Genomic DNA, 13,740 nt, shown 5'->3' on the forward strand with positions numbered 1-13,740 from the left:
TGAAAGCCCACGTTCTCCTTCTCACAAAAGTCCAGTGGGGCTAAGATAGAAACACACACTTAATTTCTCTAAAATCTTAAGATCGAGGCAATAGCTAAATATCAAAAGACCCCACTCCGCGTGTTATAGACAAGTTCCTACAAATAATTCACACATTGCTAGGTGCGGGCTAAAGGTCCCATATTCCCAATAGCACCTGCCCGCCTACGTATGTGGTGCCTGCAAAATGCTAAGTGGAAACCTGCAAAATGCTAAGTGGTCAAGGTGAATGTGTGGGTGTATAAGGGTCGTGGCTCAATCCCCCCAGGCGCCGCTCTATCCGGATAGAATACTTGCTGTATTGAAGGTGAGACCGATGGCTTTACTATTTTGATGATTCTTTTGTGGTATGAGATAATATTTGACATGTTTTACTTCTCTAGTTTTCCTTGTAATCTGAGTATATACTTGAATGCATGCATATAAAATATGCATTTCGGTCAGTACAGCATGAAAAATTTCTGCGCCGGAGGAGGGTATGCATAATCTATAGGGAAAAGGAAACAATCCCTTTAAAATATGGACTAATATAGTGAAGAAATGGCAAAAAAATACACTTTACTTTGCATAATCTCCTGCTTAGGACTGTCTTAAAGGGATTTATGTGTGTATGGTGAAAAACGATTTCCTGAACACCGACGGAGGCGCTACGAGTTTTCAATTCATGCTCCGTCCAACTATTTTTATCAGAATGTAGCCTCCCAAGAACCAGAAGACATTAATGCTGTAGTAGAAAATCTCCAAGTCCAACGTATCCTGCATTTACCTTTACAGATTCTTTTGCATTGTATATCCACTTGCAAATTTGATGGAGATGTATGATGAACAAATCCTGCATTTCAGGGTATGATTTATTGTTCTTGACATCTAGCTGTACTGAATGTTGTGACACTACGCCTTCAGGAATCCCCTTTTCATCAAACTTTGTACGCAGTCCTTCAATGTATCTTCAATAGGAGTGTAGACTAATCCAAGACCTTTCACCTTGTCTGTACAAACCTTATATCCAGGATCACGAGGCGACACCTCATCTGCACACCTGAAGTTTCCCAAAACCAAAAAAAAATGAGCGGAACTTTTCATTGCATCTCGACGTGCATCTGCTTATGCATCAACACAAGAAAGAGCTGTCAACGAGTGCTAGCTCAGTTGATCGAGCAAGATCCTCTTAAGGTCTTGGGTTCAAACCCCCTTGATAGCTCGTGTGACATGTAGCCCCTAGGGGCTGTTCCCCTAGTCCATATGATGGGATGGCCAACCTTATCCGGCTGGGATGCTTCACCTCACGGAGTCGGGTGTGAGTTATAATTTCAGGTTCCTACTCTCTTTTTTTTTTAAAACACCAGAGAGAGCCAAATACGCTTTCAAGTTTTTGCATACAGACGAGGCCTTTGAAATTCATACTTTGTTGGTATTGGAAGATCAGGGTAGAGTGGACAGAGAATCTCCACTATCCTTTCATAATGCATAACGCTTTCAACACATAAATAGCGGCCACTAGCTTCCGCAACTTCATAAGCCAGAATGTGGGCTTCAGCAACATCCCTCACGTGCACCCATCCGTAAGCAGCATTCGCATACGTTGAAGTAGATCCTATAGCAGCAACTCACCACTTTAATTCCAAAGGATTATATTATCAACATGCAAACAATCCCAAAACCGGTACCACTTTTTATGTTCCCCATTGGATATGCGGGCACATGTAGTTAACTGTGCACGAAAATATACCAAAGCATACACACGTCCTAAGCAATGAGTTGCAACAACATGTAAGTAGTGACCCCCACTACATACATAAGCATGTGTATTCAGCATTAGACACGTGCGTAAATTAGATCTAACATCACGCCGATGCATAGCTCGCATGCGCAGGGCAGTCTTGAAAATGAGCATGCACATCCCAAAGCAAAATAAAAACCAAAAGCATGAATCTTCTTTTAAATGGGGTGAAGCACCATCAATGAGTTTCAGCACAAGTTCCGAGGTGGTGTTCAGAGCCGGTTGTAGAAGAGGTCCGATAACCATTCCTGGGTTGATTGTCACTAGATCCAATCCATGTTCTTTTGCGAGCTTCCAAGCTTCCAATTCGGCTTCTATCTTCGATAAGGCATACCAGGACTAGAACAGCCCAAAAAACAAAAATTAGCAAACAAAGAAGATCCACCCTAAACACATGACATGGCACCAAAAAACCAACCCACAACTCTATGGGTGCAGGTGCTGAGAGAGCCACCAAAGTCGCAATGTGATGATCACACAAGACAGCTCATAAATGAACCAATGTGTGTGTGTGTGTGTGTGTGTGCGCGCAAGACTATTCTAGTCAATGATTCATTTGAATTGCTTCAAAACCACAAGAGACCAATTATTCCTTACTTTGTTTTGCCTCCTGTATCCAGGGTCACTGAAAAAACTTTCATCCAATACATCTTCTTGATTTCTGTACGGTGAATTTACCACTGCCGCCATCGATGATGTAACAACTACCCTTTTTATAGACTTGGCCTTTACGCAAGCATTAAGAACATTGCGTGTCCCCTTTACTGCTGGATCTATTAAGTCCTTCTGTAAGTAAAGGGAAGCATAATCATGAGAACATACATACTGCACAAGGACAGAAAACATGTAATCCAATTGAGATTCCATAACAACATTTGTTGAATACAAATATCTCCTTGAAAAGAAAAGCCAAAAGACATTGTCATCTATTATCTATTGAAGCAATATGCAACACATACATATACATAACACACGTGTGGGTGTGGGTGTGGGTGTGCTTGTGTGGTCAAAGAATCCAATACATACATATTCACAGCACAAATTGAACATACAATGCCCTCAATTCTTAATACTTATGCTGCACAAAAAAACACATACACACAAAAACAACAGAAAATCTAAGGACATATGAAAGCCCAAGAGATGGAGTAAATTAAGAACAGAAAAGTGGAGGATGAACCTGAGGATTATCTGTGGTGAAGAAGCAAGGCGACGCGGTGTGGAAAACAACCGTGCAACCATCCAAAGCAGCATCAAAGGACCCTTCTTCCAGCAAGTCAGCTTTAAACAAATGGAGTCGTTCCTTGGCGTGTGGTAGAGCCATCAACACATACATATACATAACACACGTGTGGGTGTGGGTGTGGGTGTGCTTGTGTGGTCAAAGAATCCAATACATACATATTCACAGCACAAATTGAACATACAATGCCCTCAATTCTTAATACTTATGCTGCACAAAAAAACACATACACACAAAAACAACAGAAAATCTAAGGACATATGAAAGCCCAAGAGATGGAGTAAATTAAGAACAGAAAAGTGGAGGATGAACCTGAGGATTATCTGTGGTGAAGAAGCAAGGCGACGCGGTGTGGAAAACAACCGTGCAACCATCCAAAGCAGCATCAAAGGACCCTTCTTCCAGCAAGTCAGCTTTAAACAAATGGAGTCGTTCCTTGGCGTGTGGTAGAGCCATCAAGTGGGCGGTCTTCGGCACATTGTCTGTAAAACAACAAAAGGCAGTAAGTACCTAGAGAGCATTGTGGCGCATGCCCTGCCCAACGCGGGTTTAGCATATGGGGAGTATGGTATGTTATACCAGGGTCTCGCACAGAGGCGCGAACGGTGTAGCCACGCTCAAGAAGGAGCTTCACAAGCCAAGAAGCTATGAAACCAGAAGCTCCCGTCACACACGCCACCTTCTCCATTCTCCTTGTCAGCAACAAAACACACACACAGAGAGAGAGAGAGAGAGAGAGAGAGAGAGAGAGAAAGCGGCGCCGGGGGGGGGGTTGGGTTCGGTGGCTCCCTCGCAACAACACTCGTATGATACAATGATTCACTCCTAATAACTCACGTTTTCGACTGAGATGGACTACTTTTCGAGTAGGTCACTACCCATGTCATTTGAAGGGGATTTGAAGGGGAATCAAGGGAGATGCCTTGAGTCCTGCTACTTGGTCTACTACGTAGGTCACTACCCATGTCATTTGAAGGGGAATCAAGGGAGATGCCTTGAGTCCTACTACTTGGTCTACTACTCGCTCTCCTTCCATTTTATTCAATACTGCTTGAGATGCTCTTTGAGATTCCGTCTGTCTCCTCTACCCCTACAAAAGGGTAATTCGGAATCGAACCCCCACCTAGGCAAGATTTATCCTGCAGTTACTCTCATAAACCACTTCAGTGCCTCAGTCACCTTGCAGCTCACGACTTGTCATATAACAAAAAAACAATGTTGCCTTTGCATACGTCTGCTTGCTCCGCTTGCTGCATCACTGTACATTCCCGTTTCTCTCTCCTCTGCATGCTACGATCGAGTTGCAATCACGCCCACCACGTCGCATGTAAGGAACTGCAACGTCTGACGACGGTTGCACTTTCGCGAGGTAGGCTTCTTTCCGTTAAACAACTGTGCAAGAGAATCTACCTTGATTCTCTTGCTCTTTTCCTTTAAAAGAATTGAAGCCCCTACTGGTTTTATGGTCAATTATGTAACGTTAACCATTCAAAGCTTTGCTTTAACTAGTTTTATGGGATTGCGCCCACTCACCCACATCCACATGTCTCGTCTGAGGGGTTGAACCATTATGGGTGCATTTAAAGCCCCTCACCTTTACCACTAGGCCAACTCCCCTTGACAAAAGAAAGAGACGCATCTTTAAACTTACAAGAGGTACCCCTTGATAATAGGGGAATCTTTACCATGAGGAGTTTGTAGCAGTGCTCGCATATCCCATTTTGTAATGTAAATTTCTTGGTTGAAAATAAATAACTTAGTTAGAATTGTGTTTGTTACTTGAAACCACCTTGGAATATGAAGGTTTAGATTGGGTGGCTGTGTGAATGTCTCATGGAGCGCTAGCATAAACTGGTGGGGAAGGTGGAGGGGAGCTTTTGGGACTTTGGAAGGACTAAAATGGACGTTCGAATATTTTTTCATAAGGGATTTTAGTCTTAATCTCCGGATACAATGGAATCATGTTAGAGGATGTGTACGTTAATGTAGGCCAATTCTTGGAAAACTGGCCTAAGTTACCACATTGTATAACAACATCCGTGTATAATTTGAGAGCGTCTGCATAAGAATCTGCATAAAAATTGAACATTTTCTCATTGACTCAAATTCAAGAAGCACACATTGATTCATGTCTCCTAAGCTTGTACACAATCCCAAAGTAAAACTTGATTCTCACACAAAAAGACTGGTTGAACTAGCTAATGCAAAGAAGCACTATACAGAATGGCATGTTTAAAATTTTGACTTTTTATATGTCCAAAGGAGCTAGTTTGGTTAAATGAGTTCTTCTCCTCCGTGACCTGGGTCATAGGTTCAAGTGCGGTCAGGCAACCCTGATAGTACTCACGAACGCTCATTGTATCATTCGAGCGGGAACAGTCGTGTTGCTACATAGAAAAATTTACTTTTTGTTAAAACAAAGAAAAACAAGGTGAGTGCCTACTATTACATGAATTTTTTTTGTGTTTTGATATAAAATACATTATAAAATTAAAAAGTATACCTAATGGCTAAGAAAAATAAAAGGTATACCTAATTCAAAGATTTCCTCAACAACAACAAAAACAATGCGCTAGTCTATATCACGCAAATGGGCAATGATGAAGCACATAGATTTGCAACAGTATCAACTAGATGTGAGAAGGAAGGATACAACATTGCGAGAGAGAGAGAGAGAGAGAGAGAGAGAGAGAGAGAGAGGACACTTTAAAGAGAAGAAAACGCTAAAGGAACAAGAGGGAAAAAAGTGATAAAATCACGAGGCCTTCCATAGGAAGGTGCACAAACGGCATCATATTAAGCTGAGACACATTTTTTCGGAACACTGCATTCAAGGTTCTGGAGAAAGGTGAAGGCAGAGAGGGTTCCCCACAGGTCTATGGCGTGCAGGTTTTTTGGGGGAGAGAGAGAGAGAGGTCAAATCGATCGACGAGACAACGCTCATTCATACGTGAGGACCGAGGAGAGAGGGAATGGGCATGTGCCATGAACCATGGGGTCATTGGAATTTGGATTCCCGGGAGAAATTAGACTCAATTTTAAGTCAGAAAGTGTTGGAAGTAAGATAGGCCAAATTTTGAGGCAGTTGATCTTTCCCTCCCTCCCACATTTCAATTTAGAGGACAACCTCTCTCTCTCTCTCACACACACACACACGCACACACAACAGGAGGCACCGCCTCTCTTTTCGCATGAGTCCCTGCTAAATCGGCACCTCTGCTGCTTGTGTCGCTTGGTCTCGTGAATTGATTGTATGATGTATCTCAACGTGTATAATAAGTAAGTTGGCCGACTCGATTTGCACCCTGCAGGACTTGCAGCTCCCACCCTCTCCACTTTAATAACATTTTCAGCTCCCTCGCTCATGCAAGAAGAATCTGCCACTGCTTTCGCCACCATAGCAGCTCTCCACATTCCACGTCTTTTGTTACCAGCAATCCCCTACCAAGGGCCTTGTCCTTCGCTCACCCAATCACTACTGGGCCAATGTACTCTGCGCAAATGGCTTCTCTTTGTTGATCCTCATCTTTGCAAATCTGAGCAAAGTCATACTTGCCGGTTGAAGCCTGCTTATGGCATAATCTGCTTGCTTCCCACGCCCTAGGTAGTTCGTGCATGATGCCAGTGTCAGTAGTACTGCTCCTGCTGCTGCTTTGCAGCTTAGTAATTAGGTTGATGGCTGTTTTGAAGGCGAGTGCTGCTTCCTCGTACAGATGCAGGGAATGAAGGGCCAGTCCTCTTCTATACAAGCTTTTAATATGGAATGGTTGAAGACTAAAAGCATTGTGTGCATCTTGTTCAGCTTTCTCGAACTGCTTTAACCGCAACCTGGCCTCAACTCTATTGGATAGCACAAGCACAAGCTCCGCACAGAGCAAGGGCTTCGAGGCGGTGAGCTGTTGAATATCGGGACCAAGCCTTCCGTCTTTCAGCAGCAAGAGCAGGGCGTCAGTATAGAACTGGACCGAGAGCTTCCAATCTCGAGCCTGGAAGGCCTCGTTTCCTCTGTTTCTGAGTATGCCGGATGCCAGAACCCTTTGGCGGTGATCTCCCGCATCATCGATTGCATTATGTGTCATTGGCAGGCCTCGTGAATTGATTGTATGATGTATCTCAACTTGATCCTCCAAGGGGCATCATCACAACAACCGGTATGCAGCACCAACAGCTAGAGGCTCGCGAGCTGAGAACCGAGATGCGGAAGCCAAGTCGCAAGCCACTAAGTCGGAGCATCTCACATGCAAAGTTGCGAGATGTAGAAGCCAAACTGCAAGCCACTAAGCAAGAGCGTCTCGGACATGGGTTGACTTGGAGAAAGGGGGACGGGTGGAACTGTGGCTATTAAGAGCACTCTCGTAGGGCTGCCCCTTGCCCTACGGAGGCGACAAGAAGGAGGTGGAGGGAGCTCTGTTCTGTGCAAAGGCAAGGGTTACGAGAGAGATGGAGGTTGCACGGGAAAAGAGGAGCTAGACATTCTTGGATATCTCAATATCTTTTGAGAAAACATGACCCACTCACTATCACTCTTAACTTTCTCATGAGTGTTCACTACAGCACTGAGTGGCAACTCACCAATCAAACATTTTCATTCTTTTTTTTTTTTTAATACAAATGAGATTTTTCACTAAGAAAAAGGGAACACATCACTATGGCCTTAGCCCTTTGGGCAGGCCAAAAATAAAGGAGAAGAGAACACAAATATACCAATGTATAAACCACCTTTTTATATGGACATAAAAGGTCTTTTGAATTTTCACCTTCATATGTCTTTGACTTTCCACCTTCATCTGTCTTTTCATGCCCTAAACTCACCTTTTATTTACGCACTTAATATGTTTTGAAATATTTTTTATTTTTTTGAGATTGGGGAGACCTAATCACAAATAACACCATATTAGAGAATTTGGAAATTTTTTATTTCCCACTTTTTAAAAGAGCTTAAGATTTTATTGCACAGTCTAATCTTCGTGAAAGTTTTGAGAGTATGACTCAAAATATCTTTTCAAGTACTACCTTGTGGAAGTCTTTGGTCTCAAAAGAGAGTTAGAGATTTGTCCATATGGCCAAATCTTCAAAATGTAGGTGATTCCCAAATTATCTCTAAAGTCTCAAACTCTCTAATATGGTGTTAAATGGTTTATTTATTAGAAAAGGCCCCACTTAAATAATAAAGTTAAAAGGTGCACATTGCACATTATCATTTGAAAACAAAATAAAATGAAAAGGAAATAAAGTAAAACACATACATTATATTAGACAGAAACCTCACACTTTTTCTTCCACCTCTCCCTTCGTTCACAAGGGAAGTGTAGGGTTAAGGTGGGTGAATTAGTGTGCCATTCATGGTAATGGCATACTTGGAGAGATTAGTGTAGAGCTTGAGAGAGACTATTGCACAATAGGTTGATAATATTAGGAAGGTCTTACCCGAGTATATGGGCAGTGTCTAGTCCTCGTGCAGATGTGTACACCAATTTCTCAATAAATTACAATGGTTTTAACCAAGTGTGAAGCCACTTTCCACTATTGTGGAACACCTCTTCACAAAACACACAAAAAACCTTCGGTGTACTCCGTCAATGTTTGAAGTGAGAACGGCTGCTATGGCCAAAAAACAAAAAAAATAATGTTAAGCTTAATTTGATGTGTAACATGGTAACACCTTGGCAAAATGCAACTTGGAACGTGGTGCACTATTGATGTTGATGGCAAATGTGCTCCCAGTCGGAAGAATGTGCAGGTTCTCGTAGTAGGTGGGGCAAGACGAGGCCGGGATGAGGTAGGTATTGGTTAGCGCTTGGCAAAGATGCACTCGATGCAAGGAATAAGCTCTTGAGCAGGTATTAGCACTAATTGTAGATGATGGCGGGGCTAGATGTTGTAGATTTTGGTGGTGCAGTAGGGTTGTTGTTGATAGTGAGATGTTGATTGCAGGTTTCATAATTGCGTCCATGGATGGCAACCAGGTGCAAGTGTAGTGGGCATTGAATCGGCACACGACCGTGGGAAGGTCGACCAAAAAGGCAGCTTTATGAGATGACGTTGAAGCACATGAGCAACCAGGTCGATTTCTGCAAGCCAGGTTCATTTGTGTGAGTGGGCGGCCTATAGAAGAGGCTCAAAATAGAGTGAAAAAGGGTGATGGCTATGCAAAGCTTCAGGGCGACTAGAACATAAGACTGCTCGACCAGTGGGGGGAGCTATTCGGACTCAATGGTGAAAGAGGTAGCAGATCCTGGTCTGCATGACCTGAGCGAGCTGTGGGAGAAAGAGTGTTAATCCTCACGCACATTCCTATCACCTAAGACAGACGTTGTATTATTTATTTGGTAGAGTCAGGTATCGGGCTTGTCGGTTCAATAGGAAAAGGGTAAGAGTGATCGCCAGTGAGAGGTGCACTCTAACTAGAACATTCAAGGGATTAGTTGGCTAAGCATGGGCGCCCAAGTGTGAATGGGACGAGCTCATATAAAAGTCAACTAAACCTAAAATTCACTCATTCTCTCATTTGTGCAATTGAAGAGTGCTCTTGCTCCATCTCCATCTTCTTCTTCTTCATCTCCTTGAGTGTGTGTGTGTATGTGTGTGTGTGTGTATGCATGAGAGAGAGAGAGAGTGCAATCGAGCATTGCGACGACGGCACGGCGGCGACGAAGCGGTTGAGTGCGGTGCAGCGGTGGCTCCTTCTTCTTCGCAACGAGGAATCCTCCACGACAGCAAGTGTAGAGCGGTGAGTGACACACCATCGCCATCTTTGAGCTTACTAGTTTAGGCTAGTTGCGTGCTTGGAGCCATTTGTGGTTCGCACACAGTGTATTGGCAAGTCCCTTGCATTGACACGTACAACAGACGTGCACATTTTTGGCGCCATTGCCGAGGAATGCCATACACTAAGCTTGAATGGCACTCTGTGCTTCTTCGTGGTGCAATTTCAATTGTAGCAAAGGTAGAGAAGGAAGGTGTGTGTGTTGAGAAGAAGAAGTTTGTTTTGCTACTGTGTATTATTTTGTTAATAAGAAATTGAAAGGTATTGTGTTTTCTTTGTTAATAAGGTTTTGAAAGGTACTGTGTTTTCTTTGTGAGAAGGTGTTAGTATTAAGGTTGTAGATCCATAATGTTAGTTCTGCGTAAAGTATAGTAAGTAGTTCTGTTAGCTAGTGAGTTGTAGTAGTGTGTTAGTGTGTAACAATAGCTGTATTAGTGGTAAGTAGGTAGGTTAGGTGTGTGTGTGTGTGCTAGCGCGCACATCGCGGCCGCCGTGACCTTATCCCAAAAAAAAAATTAAAAAAATAAAAAATTTTAAAAAACTATTTTTAAAAAAAATTAAAAATAAAATTTAAAGGTAGGACCAAGATTGGGAATATCTCCTAGACCCAAGCCCAAGCTCACTCTCAGGCTCACAGGCCTCAGTCGCCCTTTAAAATTACATATTTTAGCCTCACACGTAGCTAAAAATCGACCTTTTTGAAGACCAACGGAGCTTCATGTGACCGAACGTTGTGCTGTAAATCACACCGCGATCCTTTGAGTGATACGCTTGTTTCGAGCTATCACGCACTTTAATTAAAAAAATGATCATTAAAAAACATCAAAAAACGAGTGAAAACGGACGCCTAAAAAAGTAAGCGGTTAACCTTCGAAGTTATTCACCGACGCTTGTAGGGTGCCAAAGGCACATGCATGTGCGCTCTGCTCATGTGCTAGAGACCGAGCAACTAGAGAGCATTTTGACTTACGCGAGTTCTCATTATCCACCTACCTTAGGTTCCGGGCCCTCGGCGGGGACCCAAGGTAGTACAAACCAAGACCCAAACATAGCAGCTAGTGACTCTTATGTCATATGGGGTTTTCCAATGCCTAATCCCGATAGCTCAAGCCAAGACATGCATGCCATGGGCCCACGGTCCGGGCCGGGCGTGCTTAGCTGCTTAAAGGAAACCTTTAGTAGAGCCACTCGCTCCGAACATGGAGCTAACGATATAAATGAGGGGGGTGGGGAAGTAAATTCACCATTCATGACCAAGGTAGACCCTATGCTCTTAGAGAGTGTGCACGTGAATACTCCATTCACTGCACCCCCTAACTCTTCAGAGCTATTTCCCTCCGAGGTTATATTACCTGATGGTAGTAGCCTTGCCGAAGTGCAAGAGGTTAAGTGGTATATCCTTACAGCGAGGGAAAAGGAAATTGAGAGCTTATGCAAGGCGGAGCAACGAAGAGAGTTAGAATCGAAAGCTCCTATGTCAATATCCTTGCTAGGAGAGCAATCGAGTGCTCCTGAATTAGCGACCACTAAGGGTCAACCCATAGAGAGCCACATTGCATCTCGTTCAAAGGACACCCCTAGCACCTCAAGCCTAGATGGAGCGTTCCTAAATGAGAACTGGGAGTACGAACTACAAACGGAAACTCTAATCGACCTATACAGAGGTCACGCCTATCACGTGGGTTGGTTAGATGTCCTACAATCCACAACGGGTGCTACTAGTGTGGAGGATCAACAACAAAGAGTTTGTGAGGTCATCCATAGGGTCATTGAGTTAGAGAGACAGAACAAGGGGATCAACATGCCTTCAATAGGTCTCATGAGATTCTTGGATACAGAAAAGGCTAAACAACCGACCTTATCGCAAATGGAGACTCCCTCGGTAAGTCCGATGGATCCTCCATATGTTGTTTCGCCAGGGGTCTCAATGCAATCTGAGACCACCAATGATAGTGTTACTTTTCCAAGTCTAGCTCATCTTTCCCTTGATGACGCCACGCCTACCATGCCTACCCCAATGATGGGCATGCCAAGAAACACACCATGGACCTCATTTGTTAGTAAATCACTACTACATGGTAGCTCAATGCCTGCAACAGTACCTACAAGTGTGTACCAATCGTATATACCTATAGGTCCTCCACAACCACAACAACCAAGTTCTTATTTCCATGGGACGATACCGGCTAGCATTAGCATGTCACATCCGACGTCTGCTATGCCTAGGGCCACATATATGAACTTTGGGCCACCACATGGCACAACATCGTACCCAACGTGGAACCCAAGCGCTTCCTATGCACCAAGTCCAATGCCAATACCTACTCCACATGTAGTCTCTGGAGCACCTCCACCCACAGTTCCTGCTCACTTAGGTGACTTGGCAACATTTGCTCAAGCTATCGGTCGATTTATCGCTGAGAATATGCGTAACACGCCTAATAGAGAGCCTAGAAGTAAGGTTCTACAAATAGCCAAGCTCACACAAAAATTTAGTGGAGATGGGGATGTGAGAAAGCATATCGAAGTGTTTGAACAAATATGCGATTCTCTAGGAGAACACAATGACCTGCATAAGAGTAATGATTTAAGCCTAACCTTTAGTGGGAAGGCAGGGGATTGGTATAGAACCCTAAGGGTGGAAGAAAAAATGATTTACCCTACTCTTAGGATATTGTTCTTGAAAGAATACATATCAGAGGGAGTACTTTGGGGTGTAGCCCCTCAGCTCCAAAAAGCCCAACCAGAGGAAGGAGAGTCGGTGAGAGACTTTATTAGTCGCTTAAAGCATTTGAATTCTCGTTGTAATCCAAATGAACGCTTCAACAATAATCAATTGCTTGATAGATTCATTAGGGGATTACGGCATGAGGATATCTACAATGGCCTAGTCAGTAGAGGTATCACCATTTGGGAAGCTGTCACCACCAATGCGATCCAATTGGAGGATAATTTAATGATTCAAGGAGAAAGAGTGTCTGTTGAGCCTAAATCTATTAGCTCGCAAGCATCGGGGCATCATCCAATGACCCTAAAGCCTGCTGCTAAGGAGCCAAAGATATCTGAGATGACTTTAGCAGATCTCACCAAGGCTATTCAAGAGAGTCTTAGAGACAAACGTGCTCCGCAAAACAATAATATGTATCCAAGAAGGGAGCAACAATGGTGCTCAGTATGCTATGGACCGCATAGTACCAGTGAATGCCCTACTTTTAGAGTAAAATTCAATGGGAACTGCAATGCCTGTGGGAGGTATGGTCATCAAACTAAGGATTGCATAGTATTTAAGCACGCGATGGCCAATAGACCAACCTTAGCATGGACAAACCCACCTCGAGTGCCTGCATTGATGCCGGACCCAGCTCTTGAACAAATAGCACAACACGGTCCCTAGGGCCCAAAATGTTGTTCAAACAACACCCTTACCACCTCCAGTGCTAGGACCGTAACCACCACATCTCAGAATCACTTCTGTGAATCAAGTGGGTTGTGAGTCATCTATTGCTTGTTTGGAAGGCTGTGAGGACGATATAGATCCTAATATTGCCTATGGGATGGATGTGCTTGAAGAAAGTCCACAATACTACATATTGGGGACAAGTCAAACCTGTTTATCAAGTAGTTGCTCTTGCTGCAAGAGGCCAAAAGATCAATTACACTGTTAAGAGACCACCTCTTCAATTCTATGAGTGTGGAGGTCCACATCGTGTAGGCGAGTGTCCTATTAGGCTACAAAAGAACGCCACACTAATGCAAACCAATCAAGCGAGCACGTCTACAATGCCGATACTTATGTGTAATCGATGTGGCATAGATCATTTGATTGCCTAATGTCCAAATAATCTAAATGCATCGAAGATCACGCCATTAAACTTGATTGAGTTTACCGAGGAGCCATCACAAAGTACACCT

The 13,740-nt window shown here is 43.5% G+C and overlaps 1 protein-coding gene across 2 annotated transcripts; it reads right to left on the reverse strand.

Moving 5' to 3' along the window:
• Positions 1-529: 529 nt before the first annotated feature.
• Positions 530-3,831, reverse strand: LOC147420195 (phenylacetaldehyde reductase-like). Of its 2 annotated transcripts, XM_086504215.1 has the most exons (7): positions 3,642-3,831; positions 3,375-3,544; positions 3,000-3,122; positions 2,417-2,605; positions 1,996-2,158; positions 1,444-1,633; positions 530-1,078 (listed from the first exon to the last, which is right to left on the reverse strand). In XM_086504215.1, the coding sequence occupies exons 1-7, from the start codon at positions 3,748-3,750 to the stop codon at positions 931-933; spliced, it is 1,092 nt and encodes a 363-aa protein (XP_086360341.1). In that variant the 5' UTR covers positions 3,751-3,831; the 3' UTR covers positions 530-930. The 2 variants fall into 2 exon arrangements, with proteins under 2 accessions (XP_086360341.1, XP_086360340.1); XM_086504214.1 differs by lacking the exon at positions 530-1,078 and having other exon boundaries at positions 1,497-2,158.
• Between the last annotated feature and the right edge of the window lie 9,909 nt (positions 3,832-13,740).

Source organism: Adiantum capillus-veneris, chromosome 28 (assembly GCF_014529385.1).
Source record: "Adiantum capillus-veneris isolate H3 chromosome 28, ASM1452938v2, whole genome shotgun sequence".
In the NCBI taxonomy this organism is placed as follows: Eukaryota; Viridiplantae; Streptophyta; class Polypodiopsida; order Polypodiales; family Pteridaceae; genus Adiantum; species Adiantum capillus-veneris.

Bases quoted from the DNA above. Each gene is read 5' to 3' on its own strand.
- LOC147420195 (XM_086504214.1), bottom strand. From the start codon at position 3,750: ATGGAGAAGGTGGCGTGTGTGACGGGAGCTTCTGGTTTCATAGCTTCT. The intron at 3,123-3,374 runs GTTCATCCTCCA...CCACACGCCAAG, and splicing joins TCACCACAGATAATCCTCAG to GAACGACTCCATTTGTTTAA. The intron at 2,606-2,999 runs GTTCATCCTCCA...CTTTACTTACAG, and splicing joins TCACCACAGATAATCCTCAG to AAGGACTTAATAGATCCAGC.